This window comes from Grus americana, chromosome 16, assembly GCF_028858705.1.
Source record: "Grus americana isolate bGruAme1 chromosome 16, bGruAme1.mat, whole genome shotgun sequence".
Lineage (NCBI taxonomy): Eukaryota > Metazoa > Chordata > Aves > Gruiformes > Gruidae > Grus > Grus americana.
Window position 1 is genome coordinate 14396557 of NC_072867.1, and position 15160 is coordinate 14411716.

General features: G+C 41.3%; 1 protein-coding gene across 3 annotated transcripts in view; it reads right to left on the reverse strand.

Annotated features, from left to right (window-relative positions):
• ATP2A2 (ATPase sarcoplasmic/endoplasmic reticulum Ca2+ transporting 2) overlaps positions 1-14228 on the reverse strand; it is a 48653-nt gene extending 34425 nt beyond the window's left edge. For 2 of the 3 annotated variants that reach the window (XM_054844232.1, XM_054844231.1), the window contains exons 1-3: positions 11994-12133; positions 3892-3996; positions 780-918 (exon numbers count right to left, since the gene is read on the reverse strand). In XM_054844232.1, coding sequence (XP_054700207.1) covers positions 780-918; positions 3892-3996; positions 11994-12098 — 349 coding nt within the window. In that variant the 5' untranslated portion in view covers positions 12099-12133. Of the gene's footprint in view, positions 1-779; positions 919-3891; positions 3997-11993; positions 12134-12167; positions 12186-13292 lie in introns of those variants that run through there. The other variant, XM_054844233.1, reaches the window with a different exon arrangement.
• Between the last annotated feature and the right edge of the window lie 932 nt (positions 14229-15160).

Consider the following 15160-nt stretch of genomic DNA (forward strand, 5'->3'; position numbering starts at 1 on the left):
ATGACCGAGTTTTAGCTGTATTATTATCCCATACTGCTATTTTTGCACTTCTTCAAAATAAAGATACACTTTTTGAAGCTAAACCTTTTATGGCAAATCTAAGTTAGTAGAAAACGATGCAAAAGTCCAATCTTTTAACACAGGTACTTCAAATGCTTACACCAGAGAAACAGGAAACCCTACTCTGTATAGTTACCTATTTGCCATCTTCTATACAGCAACAGGCAAAAGAAGCAATAAAGACTTATGAAAGATGAGGAACGATTATGTCACATGCCAGTCATACTAGCTTAGAGGACAGAGAAGTTGAAAGGCACTGCTGCTACAAGTCTAAGAGTTGGAGAAAACCTTCAGATGAAATTAGCTTTCCTTAGACGAAGGACAGAACATGACTAACCCCCCCCCCGCATTCCAAAGCCTAAGGAAACATTTAAAAGGGAAAGAGTATTTTGTGATAGAAAACAGACAAGTTAAGACACTCTGAAACCAGACTTTAGAAAATAAAATTTTAGAGTCCTGACAAGTGTTAAAACCTGTACTCCAATTAAGATGCTTTGCTTTTAGACCTACCAATTAAACTAAGTGGCAATTTGAAAAACAATCCCCTCAGTGGAAATGCACATTTAAGGTAATTACAGATGAACAGAAGCAAGATTGTTCTTAAGCAAGCATGTACTTAGGCAACTCCCCCCAGGGCCTCAAATCATTAAGACAAGGCCCCCACAACAATTTTGAAATAGTATGCTAATACTTGTACGTACCACATAAACGAGCCTTACCTGCCACTTCTACAATATCACCTGGGACAATGTCTCTTGCTTTAATCCTCTGTACGCTTTTTCGGTCTTGTCGATATACTTTGCCCATTTCTGGTTCATATTCTTTAAGCGCTTCAATAGCATTTTCAGCATTTCTTTCCTAAAAGACAGCAAAAATGGGTAACTTTAAAAGCCCTGAAGGAAAAATACATATGTCAGATCTGATTTTTCAAATGCATTATCATATGAATACTACTGACTCAGCTCAACTACATTTATTCATATAGAAAATTACGTGACCCCTCCCCTTACGAGGTTGCTGACTGGAAATCATTACAACGTAATTCAGATATCAACGAGCATTTAGAAACTAGACGTTGCTGCTTCAAACTCCACAACATTTCCCATCAAGAATACCCTGTGTCTTGTTACAGGGAGGCCACACAGAGTGTTCTATGTAACACAGGGATGGTTTTTGACATAAAAAGAAGTACTGAGCAGAATTAAGACTCATAGATAATAGTCTGGTCTCAGCTGTTCCTTACCAGCTTAGACTCAGACTGGAATGGACTAGCACTACAGAATTTCACTTACTGATAGAAATCAAGGGTAAAGTTAAGACAAGGCTCAAACAGCGTATTATCAACTTTGTTTCAGCAAATCACATCACAATGAAGTGAAATTAAAGCATACAGACTAGAAACTTCCCCAGAGTCTCCAACAGTTTACAAACTTAGATGAATCCCCACACATGACAACCTTTTTATTTCCATTAATGCTAGCACAATAGCTTTCCTATCTCAACTGCAGTTCTCTCAGCTAAGCACTATCAGAGATTGGTATCAACATCGTGATGCCACATAAAGGACAACATAGGAAACCAACAGCTTATCAGTTCTCCTTCTCAAGCTCTTGGAGAAGTAACTTATTTTCCAGCCTATTGACAAACGGCATATAGTCTTGATGATTAATAGTCAATGGTAAGGGTGCACATAGTTTTTAGAATATCTGCCCTTCAAATATATACCAACCTTTCCAAATAATAAATACTTCTTCCTGCATGGCTCAAAGCAGAAACCTAATCTTCAGAAATTCAAAGCCTGAGGTACTAGGTACTTCCACATCACAATGCAGCTGAAAATCAGCATTACCAAAACTACCTTGAAGGACTAACACTTACACAGTGCAGCTCAGTGCCAGGCAGTGCAGAGATACCAGCAGAGACCCATAAAGCTGTAATTAATACTAGCCTCATATTCCACCAGGTGAATTAATTCTACTCCTCAGCACAATTACACTAATACTGCTTTTCTGTGGATTAACCAAGAGATAACATTAGGCAAAATCTTAAAGGTACGAAAGTCCCACAAACGGAAGGTTAGTTAAGTGGAACTTTTCCTTCAAAAAGGAGAAATAAGAAATAATTCAGCAAGGACAGCCAGCTCAGTGTGTTGGGCTCTATCTTTTTGTTCCCAGTTTGCGTGAAGTTATGGTAGACTATCTTGCCAGCCACTGAAGTACTAGCAGATGGCACTTGGGGAAAAGACCACGTGAGAGGAAAGGTTGAGGAGGACAGAGGTAAGGCAAAATGTGTTGCTCACATCTAGTACCTGTAGAAACAGATACATTTATGGGTGGAGACTATGTACTATGACTTATTTTCCATGACCATTAAAACAAGGGAATGAGTCATTTAATCTGTACAGCAATTGTTTCACAATTCAGTTCACTGCATATATATATATATATATGTATATGTATTCTTGCACACTATCATGTCTGAAAAAATTGGTCATTTCCTACAAGGTATACAACTACACAAGAAAGTACAAACTATACGGATAGTTTTATCTTACATTTCATACTTACAATTACTACATGCAGAATTCTAACTCAAAGTTTCAATTTAAAGATTAATTCTTGCACAATTACTTTATGAAGATTTGAATAGAAAATGACACTTAAGGGGGCAATGCCATCATCCCTTGATCGACACTACCTCTTCCCTCCATACCAGCTCTAGCAGTTGCACAGCTAGCTGGGTATTGCTAAAAAACTGAGTTTTTCAAGTGTTAGTCTTCAGCCAGCTTACTTGGGCTAGCACAAAGCAGAGCACACAAATAAGCTGCAATGCCATTTCTGGTGGCTTCTAGCATGTAGGCTCCTCTCTAGCATGTTTTAACCTGTTAACAGTGCTCCTCCTCTTAATTTTTGTTGTTATTTTCAACAGGTTTGCCTTTGAAACCTAATGTGCTAAAATAGCAAGTAATTATGTCACATTAACACTATCCCTTTAACAAAAAACAAAAAGCAAACAAAAACAATCTTACAAAGAACTTAAATTACCCTAAAAATCCTAAAATACTTTTTATCTGCAGAAAAACAATTCTAATAAAACATGCCCTATCTGAAGTGATCAAATTTGTAAACTAAAGTTGTATGAACAGTTTTGATTTGGCATCTCAAGAAGTGTTAGAATATGTTACTGATATTACTGCTGATATGATTTATAAAAAGCCATCTAATTCATCTCACAGATGACAATGTATGAAAAATTTCATGGTATTTAGATGTTTTCAGAAGAAACTTCTGCCTTTTGACAGACATGTACACTTTAGACGTACACTTAAATAGGTACTATAGTAATTGAATAGGAAGAATTAGTACTGTATTAAATGCATTAATAAGTGTACTAAAACATAGCATTTGTCTCAGGAGGAAATAGACAAGAAACTAGATTACAAGTGTTGTCCTTTATTCCTTAGTTGGGACAAACTCCTTTTTTCGCAGTCAATCCAATTAATTCTTAGCTTTGCAAGATTTGATTTATTTTCTTAATTCAGGCCTTCATCCTGGACTGCATAGTTCATGTGTTCACCAGTGTGCAGCCAAACACACTGATGGGCACTTTGCCTTTTTGGCAATACTTCTGAGGCTTTCATTTTTACCTTTAAGTCAACACTTTCTGTCCAGAAGTTTTATGATATGTTGACTCTCAAGAATCCGAAGTTAGCAACATGTTACTTGCATTATATGAAGCACCTGACACTACACTGTACAGTCCTTCTCAAACAAAAAAAAAAAACCACAACACCAAAACATTTGTGACAATGTTGTAAAAATACCTGCGTACCTGCCACACTCCCACAATTGCATTGGCTACTAATATAAGTAAGATTACAAAAGGCTCTACAAATGCTGTGATTGTTTCTTCACCTTCTTCAAACCAGGCCAGGACCTGTAAGAGAGAAACAACGATTTAAATTTAGTAATCGACACAGATTTACCTCGCAAGCTGAAGACCCAGTAAGTTTCGGCTTGATGTTCAACTGCTTAGACTTGATCAATTGTTCCCTCAGTTTTCCAAGGTGTAGTTTTGTAGTTCATGAATGAGTTGGCAATAGGCAATGGAAAAGCAGAAAAATCTTTACTGAAGTAGTACAAAGTTCATTTCCAAGGCTGCTGTTCTTTTAAAGGAGCAAGCTATTTATTTGGGAAACATATTGCTACTTTTGCTTCACAAATGAAAGTGGAAGTTGTGACAACAGCTACAGTAGTGAAAAGTTTCAAAAAAATTAGTCTAAAACAGGATGCAATCAGATTAGTTCGGCTACTTAGAACACTAAAGCTTTGCCAGAATCTGAATTTTAACCAAGTTAATTGTTCTATACTAGTAACTCAGGACACACAAATGAAAACAGCTTTACAAGTTTTCAGTGAGTAGACATGAAAAATAAGCATCTACTTATTTAAATACCAGTAGTGTCTTCTTGAAGCATCTAAGTGAATTGTAGATACATCTGAAGCTGAATTCTGAGCTGAGTAGCTGATAAAACTCAAAACTGGATTTTAAAAAGTAAATCAACTTGAGGACTTCCATAAAAGACTCCACCTAGATTTTATTTTAATTCATTTGCTTTAGAATTACACTCCAGTTTTATGCTTCTGCCATTCACACAACTGGAATGGGTGTATGACAGGGCCTCTGCAGAGTTCTGTAGTTACTAAAGAAAAGTCAAGCTAACATGACCAGAGAGGAAGAGCTTTTTTGTCAACATGTTGAGCAACAGGAAGCCTGGAAAGTGACAGTAAATAGGAACAACGTGTTGAGATAATTAGTGCTGGTAGTCAGGCAACAGCACTCTGAATCACTAGAAGACTGCAGCGAGCAAACCGTTACTGAAGCAAGTGCCATAATTCCACCAACACGCTGCTCAGAGCTATTGCTCAATTGTGAAACACTCCAGGATGTTAAAAGGAAGGAGCAGCAGCATGAAAGCCTCAAGCAGAAAACAGACTGTCAAGCAAATTCAATGCAACAACAAATTTTATTACAAGAGGATAAACTTATAAGATCCAGGTTATGATTAATAAGACTGAAACATTCCAACTGGCAACACATTTTGAGGGTCTGTGTAATCCCTTTGGAGAAGAGATTTAGTTAGGATCTCTTACGCTCTCTACATCTCGGTATTTCTTCCCTCCTCCCACACCACTAATCTCCAATTCCCAGTATCAACTTCTGCCATTTGACCAGCTAAAGCAGTCATACAGTCTACACCGTAATCTGCACTCCACGCATTACCCCTTCTATCATGGACAGCTTTCACTCTGCACGAGCACTGTTGCCTCCAGTGGAACTACACAAATGGCTAATGGTACATTTCCAGTTTTCTTCACATATCTGTTTCTTCCCTCCCTTTCTTTATTGGAATTCTGTAGAGCCCATTTTGCTTTCAACAAAGCAAGTAAATTCAATCATTTTGTGATGTTCTGAACAGAGCAGGCACCTACAAGGTTAACTAGGATAAAGCATCTGCTTTACACAGTGCTAAACCATAATCTTTTCAGATTGAAGACCATGTGTGTTGTAAAATAACACTGAGAAAGCCTGCGACTAAGAGGTTAAGGAAAGTAGCTACAAGGACAGCAAGATCCAAGTATGTCAAGGAGAACCAAAATTAAGTTTTCAAGGGATCTTTTATTTCAATAAGCCATTATTTCAGAAAGAGCAGATGAATTCAGATTAGAGATCCTGATGGTACAGATCTGATATTTTAGATCTTTACGTGGTTTTTTGTTTGTTTTGTGGGGGTTTTTTGGGGCAAAGTTACCAATCTGTGACTAGATTAAAATGAAATATCTAGTTAATCCTGGAAGCCAGCAACACACATTTATGCTCCAAAAAGTTTCCACAGAATTACTAACAGTGGAACTATCTAAGCTCTAGTTCTAGAACATTTGAGTAAATACAGACCTATATAAATAACAGAATACATTGCGAGTTCTTGGTTTTGTTATAGCACACTACAGCTATATTAACACTCCATTTAGGACAGTTGTGATACACAACACAATGCTGTAACAGATCGGGTTTATTATTTGATAGTAGCCTGAAGTAAACACAAAGCCACAATAACAAGCAAAGACAAAGTAGAACAAGGAATAAGAGTATTTAACCAGGCATTTTTAGTAACAACAGATTATATGCTGAAGCGTGGTAGAAACTAGACAATTCTTGTCCAAGGCATTGAGTCCTTGTCAAAAAGTTTCCACTAGCACACTTTTAAGACCCTGGAGAGGTTTACAATGAGAGATCTTTTATTTGACTACTACTCAAAAGGGCCTCACCATATTTCAGCCCTAATCACTTTAAGACTCACATGCAGAACAGCTTAATTTCCAGGTCATTGATCTCAAATGCACTGTTCAGGCAGTATGGTCAATAAGTAAAGTTACCATTTAAGAAGCTTAAAAGAGCAGGGGGAAAAAAAAAAAGATAATTGCTCAAGAGAAATGCAAGCCTGAAAAATATAAGGGACATTAACAGCAAGACATAAAAGTCCCATATCAACAGCCAACATAAGCAGCTTAAAGGACAACTTTCATTTAGCATATTTGCTTTAGGGCTGCTAGGGCTTACAGAAGCCTATTTTAATCAAAGCCTAATGGGGTGGACCTGCAGGACACTAAGCCAAAAAATACACAATGACAGGCAAATAGCACTTGGTTTTCATGGTTGTTTGTTTAAAAAAAAAAAAAAAAAAAGGGGCAGAGGTACTATGCAGAACTCAACCAGCAATGAAGTGACTACTGACAAAAAGAGCTAGAACAGAAGTGTCCTTACAGCTTTTTGCAGTTCTACAAGTATCTCCCTATTGTCAGAGAAGTTATGGAGGCAAATTGTCCCAGGTGACTATTTATCATTAAGTTACAAAACCAGAATTAAAGAATGGAAGTTTCAAGATAGAATCCTGTTGCCCAGCAGGCTGTACCTGCTTACCACTAACGGAGGAAAAGCAAACAGTTTGTTGTCAGCAACCTAACCAGGCTGTTTGTTTTTCATTTTGACAATGGAAACTTAGAAGCAAGCTGGGAGAGTAAGATCTCATCCTAGCAAAAACAAGCCCTGGACTAATAAAAGCAGTCCATAGTTTGACATGACCTGCTTTTAAGAGAGCTTTCTTCTCATAGGATACTGCAAATTAAGATTCAGTATATTTTTTTACTAACTACTGCTCAGAAAACCCTCTTTTAGCTAAAAATTAAGCAGATGCAAACTATTTTAGTAGTCCTGATACTTGTTCGATGTCAGTTATACTGAACACCAGGAAATACTAAAGAAAAACCTCCCAATTTTAGTTCTATTATTCAGTAGGGAGGGATTTTTGTTATTATTTGCTACCCAAGGAGGGAGGGACACAGACAGACACACCACAACAAAATGGTTCTTGACCACATATGTAAGTACAAAATTAAAAATTTTACTGGGTTAGCAGATTGTAAGCACTCATCAGATATGCTACTTTGGTTTCTGAAAATAACCACATTCCCGTGTTTAGTGTAGCAATAAGGAAAAAAAAAAGATACATAGCACCCACAGTTTAATTCCTACAAAGTAAACTGGAATCACAATTACTTCTCACAGTTTTATCACCCCTATCCATCAGTTGGTATCTCGGGTGGTATTGAGTAATTTGAGTTTAGCTAAAAACATGCCAGTGTAATGTTCTACAGCAATCCTTATCTTGTGCCGCTACTCACTGCTACTGACCTTAAGAGGTAGCTTTTGGGGTGATTTCAGGGCAATATTTTTACTGGCATATCTTACTTCCTCCAAGAGTTGCTCTGCTCACCTTTTAACACAGGTTATATGCTAATTGACAGGCTATAATAATCTTTGGACTAAATCACAATATATAGTTTTAATCTGAACATGCGTATCTGCTATTAAGACAGCTTAGGAATCAAAGAAATAATTGGCAAGGAGGGAATGCTCTTAGGACGCTGTATTAATACTTAAGGTTTTGGTAGAGTTTGTAGTCTATGCTGTATCTTGTAGAAGAAAATTCACTGTAAGTGTGACGCAAAGATAAGATTGCATGGTTAAGCGTATGTCACTGTTTAAAGCATATATACTTTACCAAAGAATTATTCTACATTAGATGCACGGTTAACATCTTGCAACTTGTCAAAGTCATTTATACAACAAAGCAAGCTGTTCTTTCATGTAAATACTGTAGATCTGAGTACACGTTACACAAGTAGCAAGCATTAAAAGCCATAGCTCATGGAAAATTAAACGTCCTCGTACTTGCACCTAGAAAGTCAGGTTATGAAGGCCCTTGAAGTGCTGAGATAGACTCTACAGGTTTATTTCTGCATAGGCTTCACAGATTTGACAGAACACCAAGACAAGGTCCAAGCCTACAGGTAGATCCATTTACTCATCATCAGAAATTATTTATATTTTTTGCTTCAAAAGCCATACATAAGGCCAATAAAAATACTAAAGAAACAACAGTCTAAGAATTTAAGCTGTTACTAACTAGGCACATCTGCAACAGCAGTTCTGATTTGGAATGTAGGACATAGTATCTACAGCCAACAAACATGCAGCATATGACCCCTACAATCAGCTAGGGTGACACAGATTCAGCTGTTAGTCTGATTTATTTTACTGACACATACCTGACAGGGGGTGTGGGAGTAGAGGACACAAAAGGGACTCTGAACACAGAAGTTTATATTGTATGTAAAAGGGGATGTTTCTGCACAAAAATCCAATGCAGATCTCAATGTTAAAGATATCTTTTTCTGTGCAGCCACAATAGTCAGAATCTAATATGATTTATGATCACAACACAATCACCAGAAAAGCTTCCATGACACAAAACAATCATCTATATACCACGAGATCCCCTCTCTCATACCTGAATCTTCAACGTTTTTTTTTAAATTGATGTACAGCTGGTGAAGTCCACCACTACATTCAATGCCCTAACAGCACCTATGCCTTTCCTGAAAGCACACATTATAAACCTGCTGCCACTAGCATGAAGTACATACTCCATTTGATTGTCAGAAAAACCAAATTCAAATTAGAGCAAGTTTTCAGTGACACACTAAAAAAAAACCTTAAAAAAAACATTAAGTCGGTGCTGTATATTCACGTCCAAATCCAACACTCAGCCCCCCCGCTAGTAAGTCAAAAGACTTGGGGGCTTTTGGGGTCATTTGGTTTTAAGTCCTTGGTAAGCCACCTTTTCCCATCCTTTGTCATTCAAAAGAAACTACTTATTTGAGCATCTTGATGAAAATTCCCTTTGGGACATACACCAGGCCATGAAGTCTTCAGTTAAAAGCTATTTCAAATAGGAGCCATTATCCAACCTTACTTCTGTTGGTACGCTAGACAACGTCCCTACTTTCTATTAAAGTGCTACAGTTTACAGTCTAGCTAACAATAAATCATAGCAAAAGGAGTCACTGAAGTGAGAACCAGCACTTCACTAAGTTCCACGGTATGATTCTGTGGGATCTGACACTGCCCCCAAGAAAGCCAGAAGCCTTGACTCATTAAAGAGCAGCTCTCAACAGCATTACTCAACATCCAAAACCAACGCAAATTTAACTGACTCCATTTTAAAGTCTAATTATCCATTTCAAGATCTCTTAAGGTACTAGGAGTTTTGCATGCCTTGCAACAGTACAAATGGAAAAACTGAATTTCTAAGGCTTGTAAAAGATAACATAATAAACACACTGAAGTTAAGCTCTAGCATTAAGTTGTTCTATTGGAAGAATGACTTAGCATAATTTGTAATCTCAGTATTATGTACAATTCCAGTTTTTAACGTAGTATTTTCAAGTGTTCTCATGGAACAATTACTGTCCACAAGCCTAACACAGCTACATACTCTATTCAAACACTTTCAGGAACATCACAATTTAGGTGATGTTAATTACATCCAATTTTTGCAGTAATACAGTCTTTATGTCAACATACTCAGCAGTTCTTTACAGCTACTACAAAAGTGTCTAATATGCTTTCATCAAGAAAAAGTGTTAAAACCTAAGAAAAACAGACAATAACTGATCACCTTCTGAATGGGGAAAAAGCCAGAAACAAATGCAGAGGGGAAGTGCTTTTAAAGTATCAAAGTTTTAATCTATCTAGATTTTTCTTTTACATTTAAGAATATAAAAATCTTTACTATTAACATAAATTTATGGTGGGTACCTGTAACTCCTAAATAGGAGACAGAAAAGGCAGAGCAGCAGCCCAAGGTCATATACCATGCCACTTGCACAGAAGCAGAGAACCCAGATCTATCCCACACTCCATTAGACTACAGTCTCCTCTTAATTAGATAGGAAAATTAAACATACTGAAAAAAGAAACTGAATCCAGTTACTAATCAAGTTTTCAAAGAGGGATTGGCAGTGGATGTTATATGACCTCTGTCAGTCTGGTATCATATTTACTCAGAGTCAGTAATGAAAGCTTAAAGTTTGGTGAATTTGATTTTTCAACTTACTTGGTTATAATAAAAAAAAATAATATACCTATGCATGAAAGGCTAACAAAACTTCTGTATTGTCATTAATCTCATGATATGAGAGAAACACTCCTGGCTTTTCAGGAACAGAAATACATCCCCTTCTCACCCTCTGGGAGGGAAAAATTGGAAAGGGAAGGGGAAAAAAAAAGCACTTTTGAATGACCTGTTTATTCAATTTTCTATAGCCAACCTGATTTCCTCCCCAGGAAACAGAAGGGTAAGATACATTTGTCTCCATGATCAAGATCAATGCCACCAATCATTGCTCAGCTGTTAACGGTATATGGATACCAAAACCCAAAGCACTTTGAAAGGTGTCAGCGTGGGGATAGCTGAAGCCTCTCTTGGTGGAGGATCAGCTCCACAATATATACTGCAGCAGCCACAACAGGGCAACCCTTCCCCCATCAAACAGAACAGCTTCAGAGTACATTCTCCTCTGCCCATCCTAATTAGCTTGCCCTTAGCTAAAGAGTCACCACAATTTCCACTCCCCCCAAGAGCTGCTGCATTTTTTTTTTTTTTTAAAGTAGTTAATTACACCTCCAGGGCAAAGTCTTTTACTTCTACCTAAACAACTGAATATTCTGCACACTTCTGCTTCTGTTGTCCAGCTCCCCAAGACATACAGTCTTCATCTTCCTTCAATACTTAGCCATTGCTCAGTTTTCCAGTTTTTCAGTACACATACCCTTTACACATTATGTAAAAAGACTGCCTAAGCATGCTTTTTTTAAAAAAAAAAATTAAGTCAAAAGTGTTCTTGTTCTTTTAATCCTGTATGCAAAGCAAGATGTCCATTTAATGACTAGACTATCCAAAGGTCAGTTACCAAATTTGGTCAACAATGGTGCCATCACTGCCGTCATCATTCTTGTCACTGTCAAAAGCAACAACTGTCACCTTGCTATTATCAGGAAGGGAAGGCAACTGGAATATTCGCCATGTAAATTCTATTTACAGTCTGCATTGCATCCAAAAATGTCTTCCAATGATTATACATTGAGCTTGATAACGATTAACTCAAAGGCAAGAAGAATGTCCAGTTAAACACTTACTTACTCAAGGTTAGTTTTCAAAGCCAACAAAAGCATTGGGAAATCCCACCTCAAATAAGTAAACTGGGTTGAATGAGAAGCGCTTTTTAATACCTGTCTAGTGCAGTTACGTACCTATGACTCATGCAATGAAAGATTCCCTGAAATTGTTTTCTAGCATACAAAAACCTCTTCACAAAGCAACTAATTTAAGAGATAGTGATTTACTTTGCATCTTATATTTCTACCTTTTGAGAAAGGGAATAACTCCAGTATGTATAGTTCCTATACATTCACACATATGTCATTCTGCAATACAGAAGCCTATGAAATAAAAAAGTAATCATACTTACAAAAGATATGCAAGCTGCCAGCAACAAAATTCTAACTAGTAAGTCTTCAAATTGTTCAATCACAAGCTCAAGTAAGGTTTTTCCTGCAACATGTAACAAAGCCATTTAGTTATGCATATTAAAAAAGATGAATTATCAACAAGAATTAGCAGAAGATTTCATGAATGTGCTTACCTTCCTCAGCTGGTAACTCTGTGTGTTGAGGATTTTTCCAGGAAGCGTGTCAAAGAAAACAAATCATTGAAGAAACACATTAGAGCATTATAAGGCATCCACTAGATACTGTTCCTGAATTGTACACTCGACTGGGTTGGATTTGACATACATACTGAAAGCCCCATTAAGGTGGCTCTTTTCATTAGAGCATCTGAACAGGCCCGATAGTTTTGCATTTTAAGACACATACAGGTTAGCTGGAACGTGCTAAGGGTTATAATTCAGCCAAGTCATCACTCCAGCCAGCTGTGGGACTTCTGCTGTTGCTGCACACAAAGGGTCAAAGGCTCGAAATTCTTTTCAAACGCTTTCTGACAAAGGTTTTCCTCCACATTCGCTTAAAAAAAAAAAAACCAACCCACCAAACTTGGTTCAAAATATTTCAAATTCTTTCCTCCATTTAAAAAATATTTTCTTATTTCTGCTCTCCCTTTTATATCCCCACAACTAGATTTAGTAATTCAATAGGCACAAAAGCAGTGTTAAAGCTAAAAAAAAACAAACAAAAAAACCCCCACCGTATACTCTTCTCATAGCTTTTCATTTTTACACAACGGCATGGGAGTTCGAAAGGGAATAGGAAGGCCAAGCAATAAGGATTAAAAAAAGAAAGACCTTATGGGCTGAATTCTGTGCCACGACTCGAGAGAAGAATGTAAAATAAGGGACAGAAAGGCACTGAAAAGCAGGGAAAAATGAAGGTCAAGGCGGACAAAAAAACCCAAAAAACCACAGCGCTTCATTTCAGAATGGAAGAAGATTTCCCACCGTTAAGGTGAAAGGAAACGGAGGTGACATCCTCCTTCCCAAAGCAGCCCTGTGAGCTTGGGGTATGAAAGAAACCCACGAGGTGGAGTTCAAGTCAGCCATCTTCTCTCCCTCGCTCCTATTCCGGGTCCTGTAAGAGATGCCGGCTTTGCAAATACACGCACGTTAGGCCTTGAAACAGGGCCCCGAGAAGGATGAGCGAAAAAGAGAAAGGGGTGGAAAAGGGAGCGGGGTGGTGGTGGGGAAGACGACGAGTGCCAGCGACAGCATCCCCGCGGTGGAAGGAGGTGGGCGGCGTGGGGCCGGTTCACCTACCGTTGGAGCCCCATTTCTCCTTCAGCTTCTTGACTTGCTCCAGGCTGAGCCCGGTGCTTTCGTTGACGCCGAAATAAGCCAAAACTTCCTCCACAGTCTTTGTGTGCGCGTTCTCCATGGCTGGGGCAGGGAGCAGCAAATGGTGCCTCGCCTTTTCCTCCTCCTCAGCGGCGGCGGGCGCGGCGGCGAGCCCCCTCCTCAGCCCCTCGCTCTCTTCCCCACCACCCCCGTGCTATCACCATAGACCCCCTCCCAAACAGAGGAGCCCCCGAGCCCACCTCAGCGCCTCACTCTTCCCGAAGGAGGCGGGAGGGGGAGGAAAAAATATTGAAAATAAGAATTTAAAAAAAAATGGAAAAAAGAAGAGAAAACCGCCAGAAAAAAGCCCCCGCCCCCCTCCCACCCCACACGCCCTCCGAAGGAGCCGAGCCGCCTCTCCGGCGGGGATGACCAGGGCTTCAGGCGTCCCCCGGCCCCGGGCGGGCGGCTGAGGAGAGGAGAGAGGCGCGGGCCCCCGGAGCCGCTGTCGCCTCAGGGGCGCGGGAGAGCGTGCGGGGGGCTCAGCGGAGCCGGCTGCGCGGCGGGTGCCTACGCGGGGATGGGCCGCGTCCAGGTGGCCGAGCGGCCTCTCCGTTCGCCTCACCGGGCTTCGAGCCGCCTCCGCGGAGGGCGATAACGGCACGCCTCACCCCGCTCGCCTCCAGAGACGGGGGGTGGGTGGGGAGAAAAAGGAGCAGTTGCCCCGCTGCCCGCCTCGCCTCCACCGGGAAGGGTCGGAATCGCCACCCCTCCTCTAGCAGCCCGATCGTCCCCTCGCCGGCCCAGGCCGCTGTCGCCGTCACGGCTTGGGCTCGCTCGCTCAGCCCGCCCGCCCCCCGCACCCAGCCTCGCCGCTGGCTCCCGCTCGCTCCGATCAGGCACCGGCAGTGGCTGCTCTAATGTAACTTATGGGAGCTGGGCCGCCCGGGCCCCTCTCACCGCCGCGGCATGTGGACGCCGCTCATTGGCGAGACGTGCGGCGCGGGGCGGGGAAAGGCGCGGCTCCGCCCGCGGCGCTCTGAGGCGGTGGCAGCGGCGCCTGGCGCGGTCCTGCGTAGCGCGGTCGCCTGCCCGCCCTCGGCTCGGAGGAGGAGGCGGCGGCGGAGGAGGAGGAGGGTGATGGTGATGCAGGCCTCATGCGGCGGCGGGAGCGCTTCCGCTCCGCCGTGGGAGAGGCCTGCAGGTGGGGTGGCCGCTTTCCCGCCCCCCCTGCCCTGGTGTGAACCGCCGCGGCTGCCCTCTGTCCCGGCCTCAACCCGCGCCTGATGGCTGAGGGGCAGCGCGCGGCTGCTGAGGGGAGCTGCCCGTCCCCCGAAGCCCGCGCGATAGGCATCTCAGCGCAGAGGGTCGGTGCGGAGCTGCTCCGGCGCATATCGTGACAGGAGTGTCAGCCTGCCTGTGGGGGCTGCCCTCGGTTCTGTCGTGACAGAAGCCTCATGCAGCCAAAGGATGAGTGTGGGGCTGCCCCCACCTCTGTCGTGAGAGGATCCTCATCGAGCCATGAGGTGAGAGATACGAGGGCTGTGTTCTTCCGTGCTAGCACTGAAGGGGTACGTTCCCCAGAGGTCCTCCCCCTGCTCTGAGGCCTGCGCTGACACCCAGCAATGCCTTTTGCACAACTTCCCTAATTCCCGTTGCAGCCATTGCCCTGCCAGCATAACAGTGACACGCACACTCAGCCCTGGCTTGCACAGAGATAACGTAAGGAGGTATAAACTGCACAGTGTGATTTCAGTAGCGTGTGTGGTGTGAGATACCAGCTTTCCACAGCACAGTATCTCGATAACTGACACAGACTCACAAACCAATATAGAACTCGGAAAACTGAC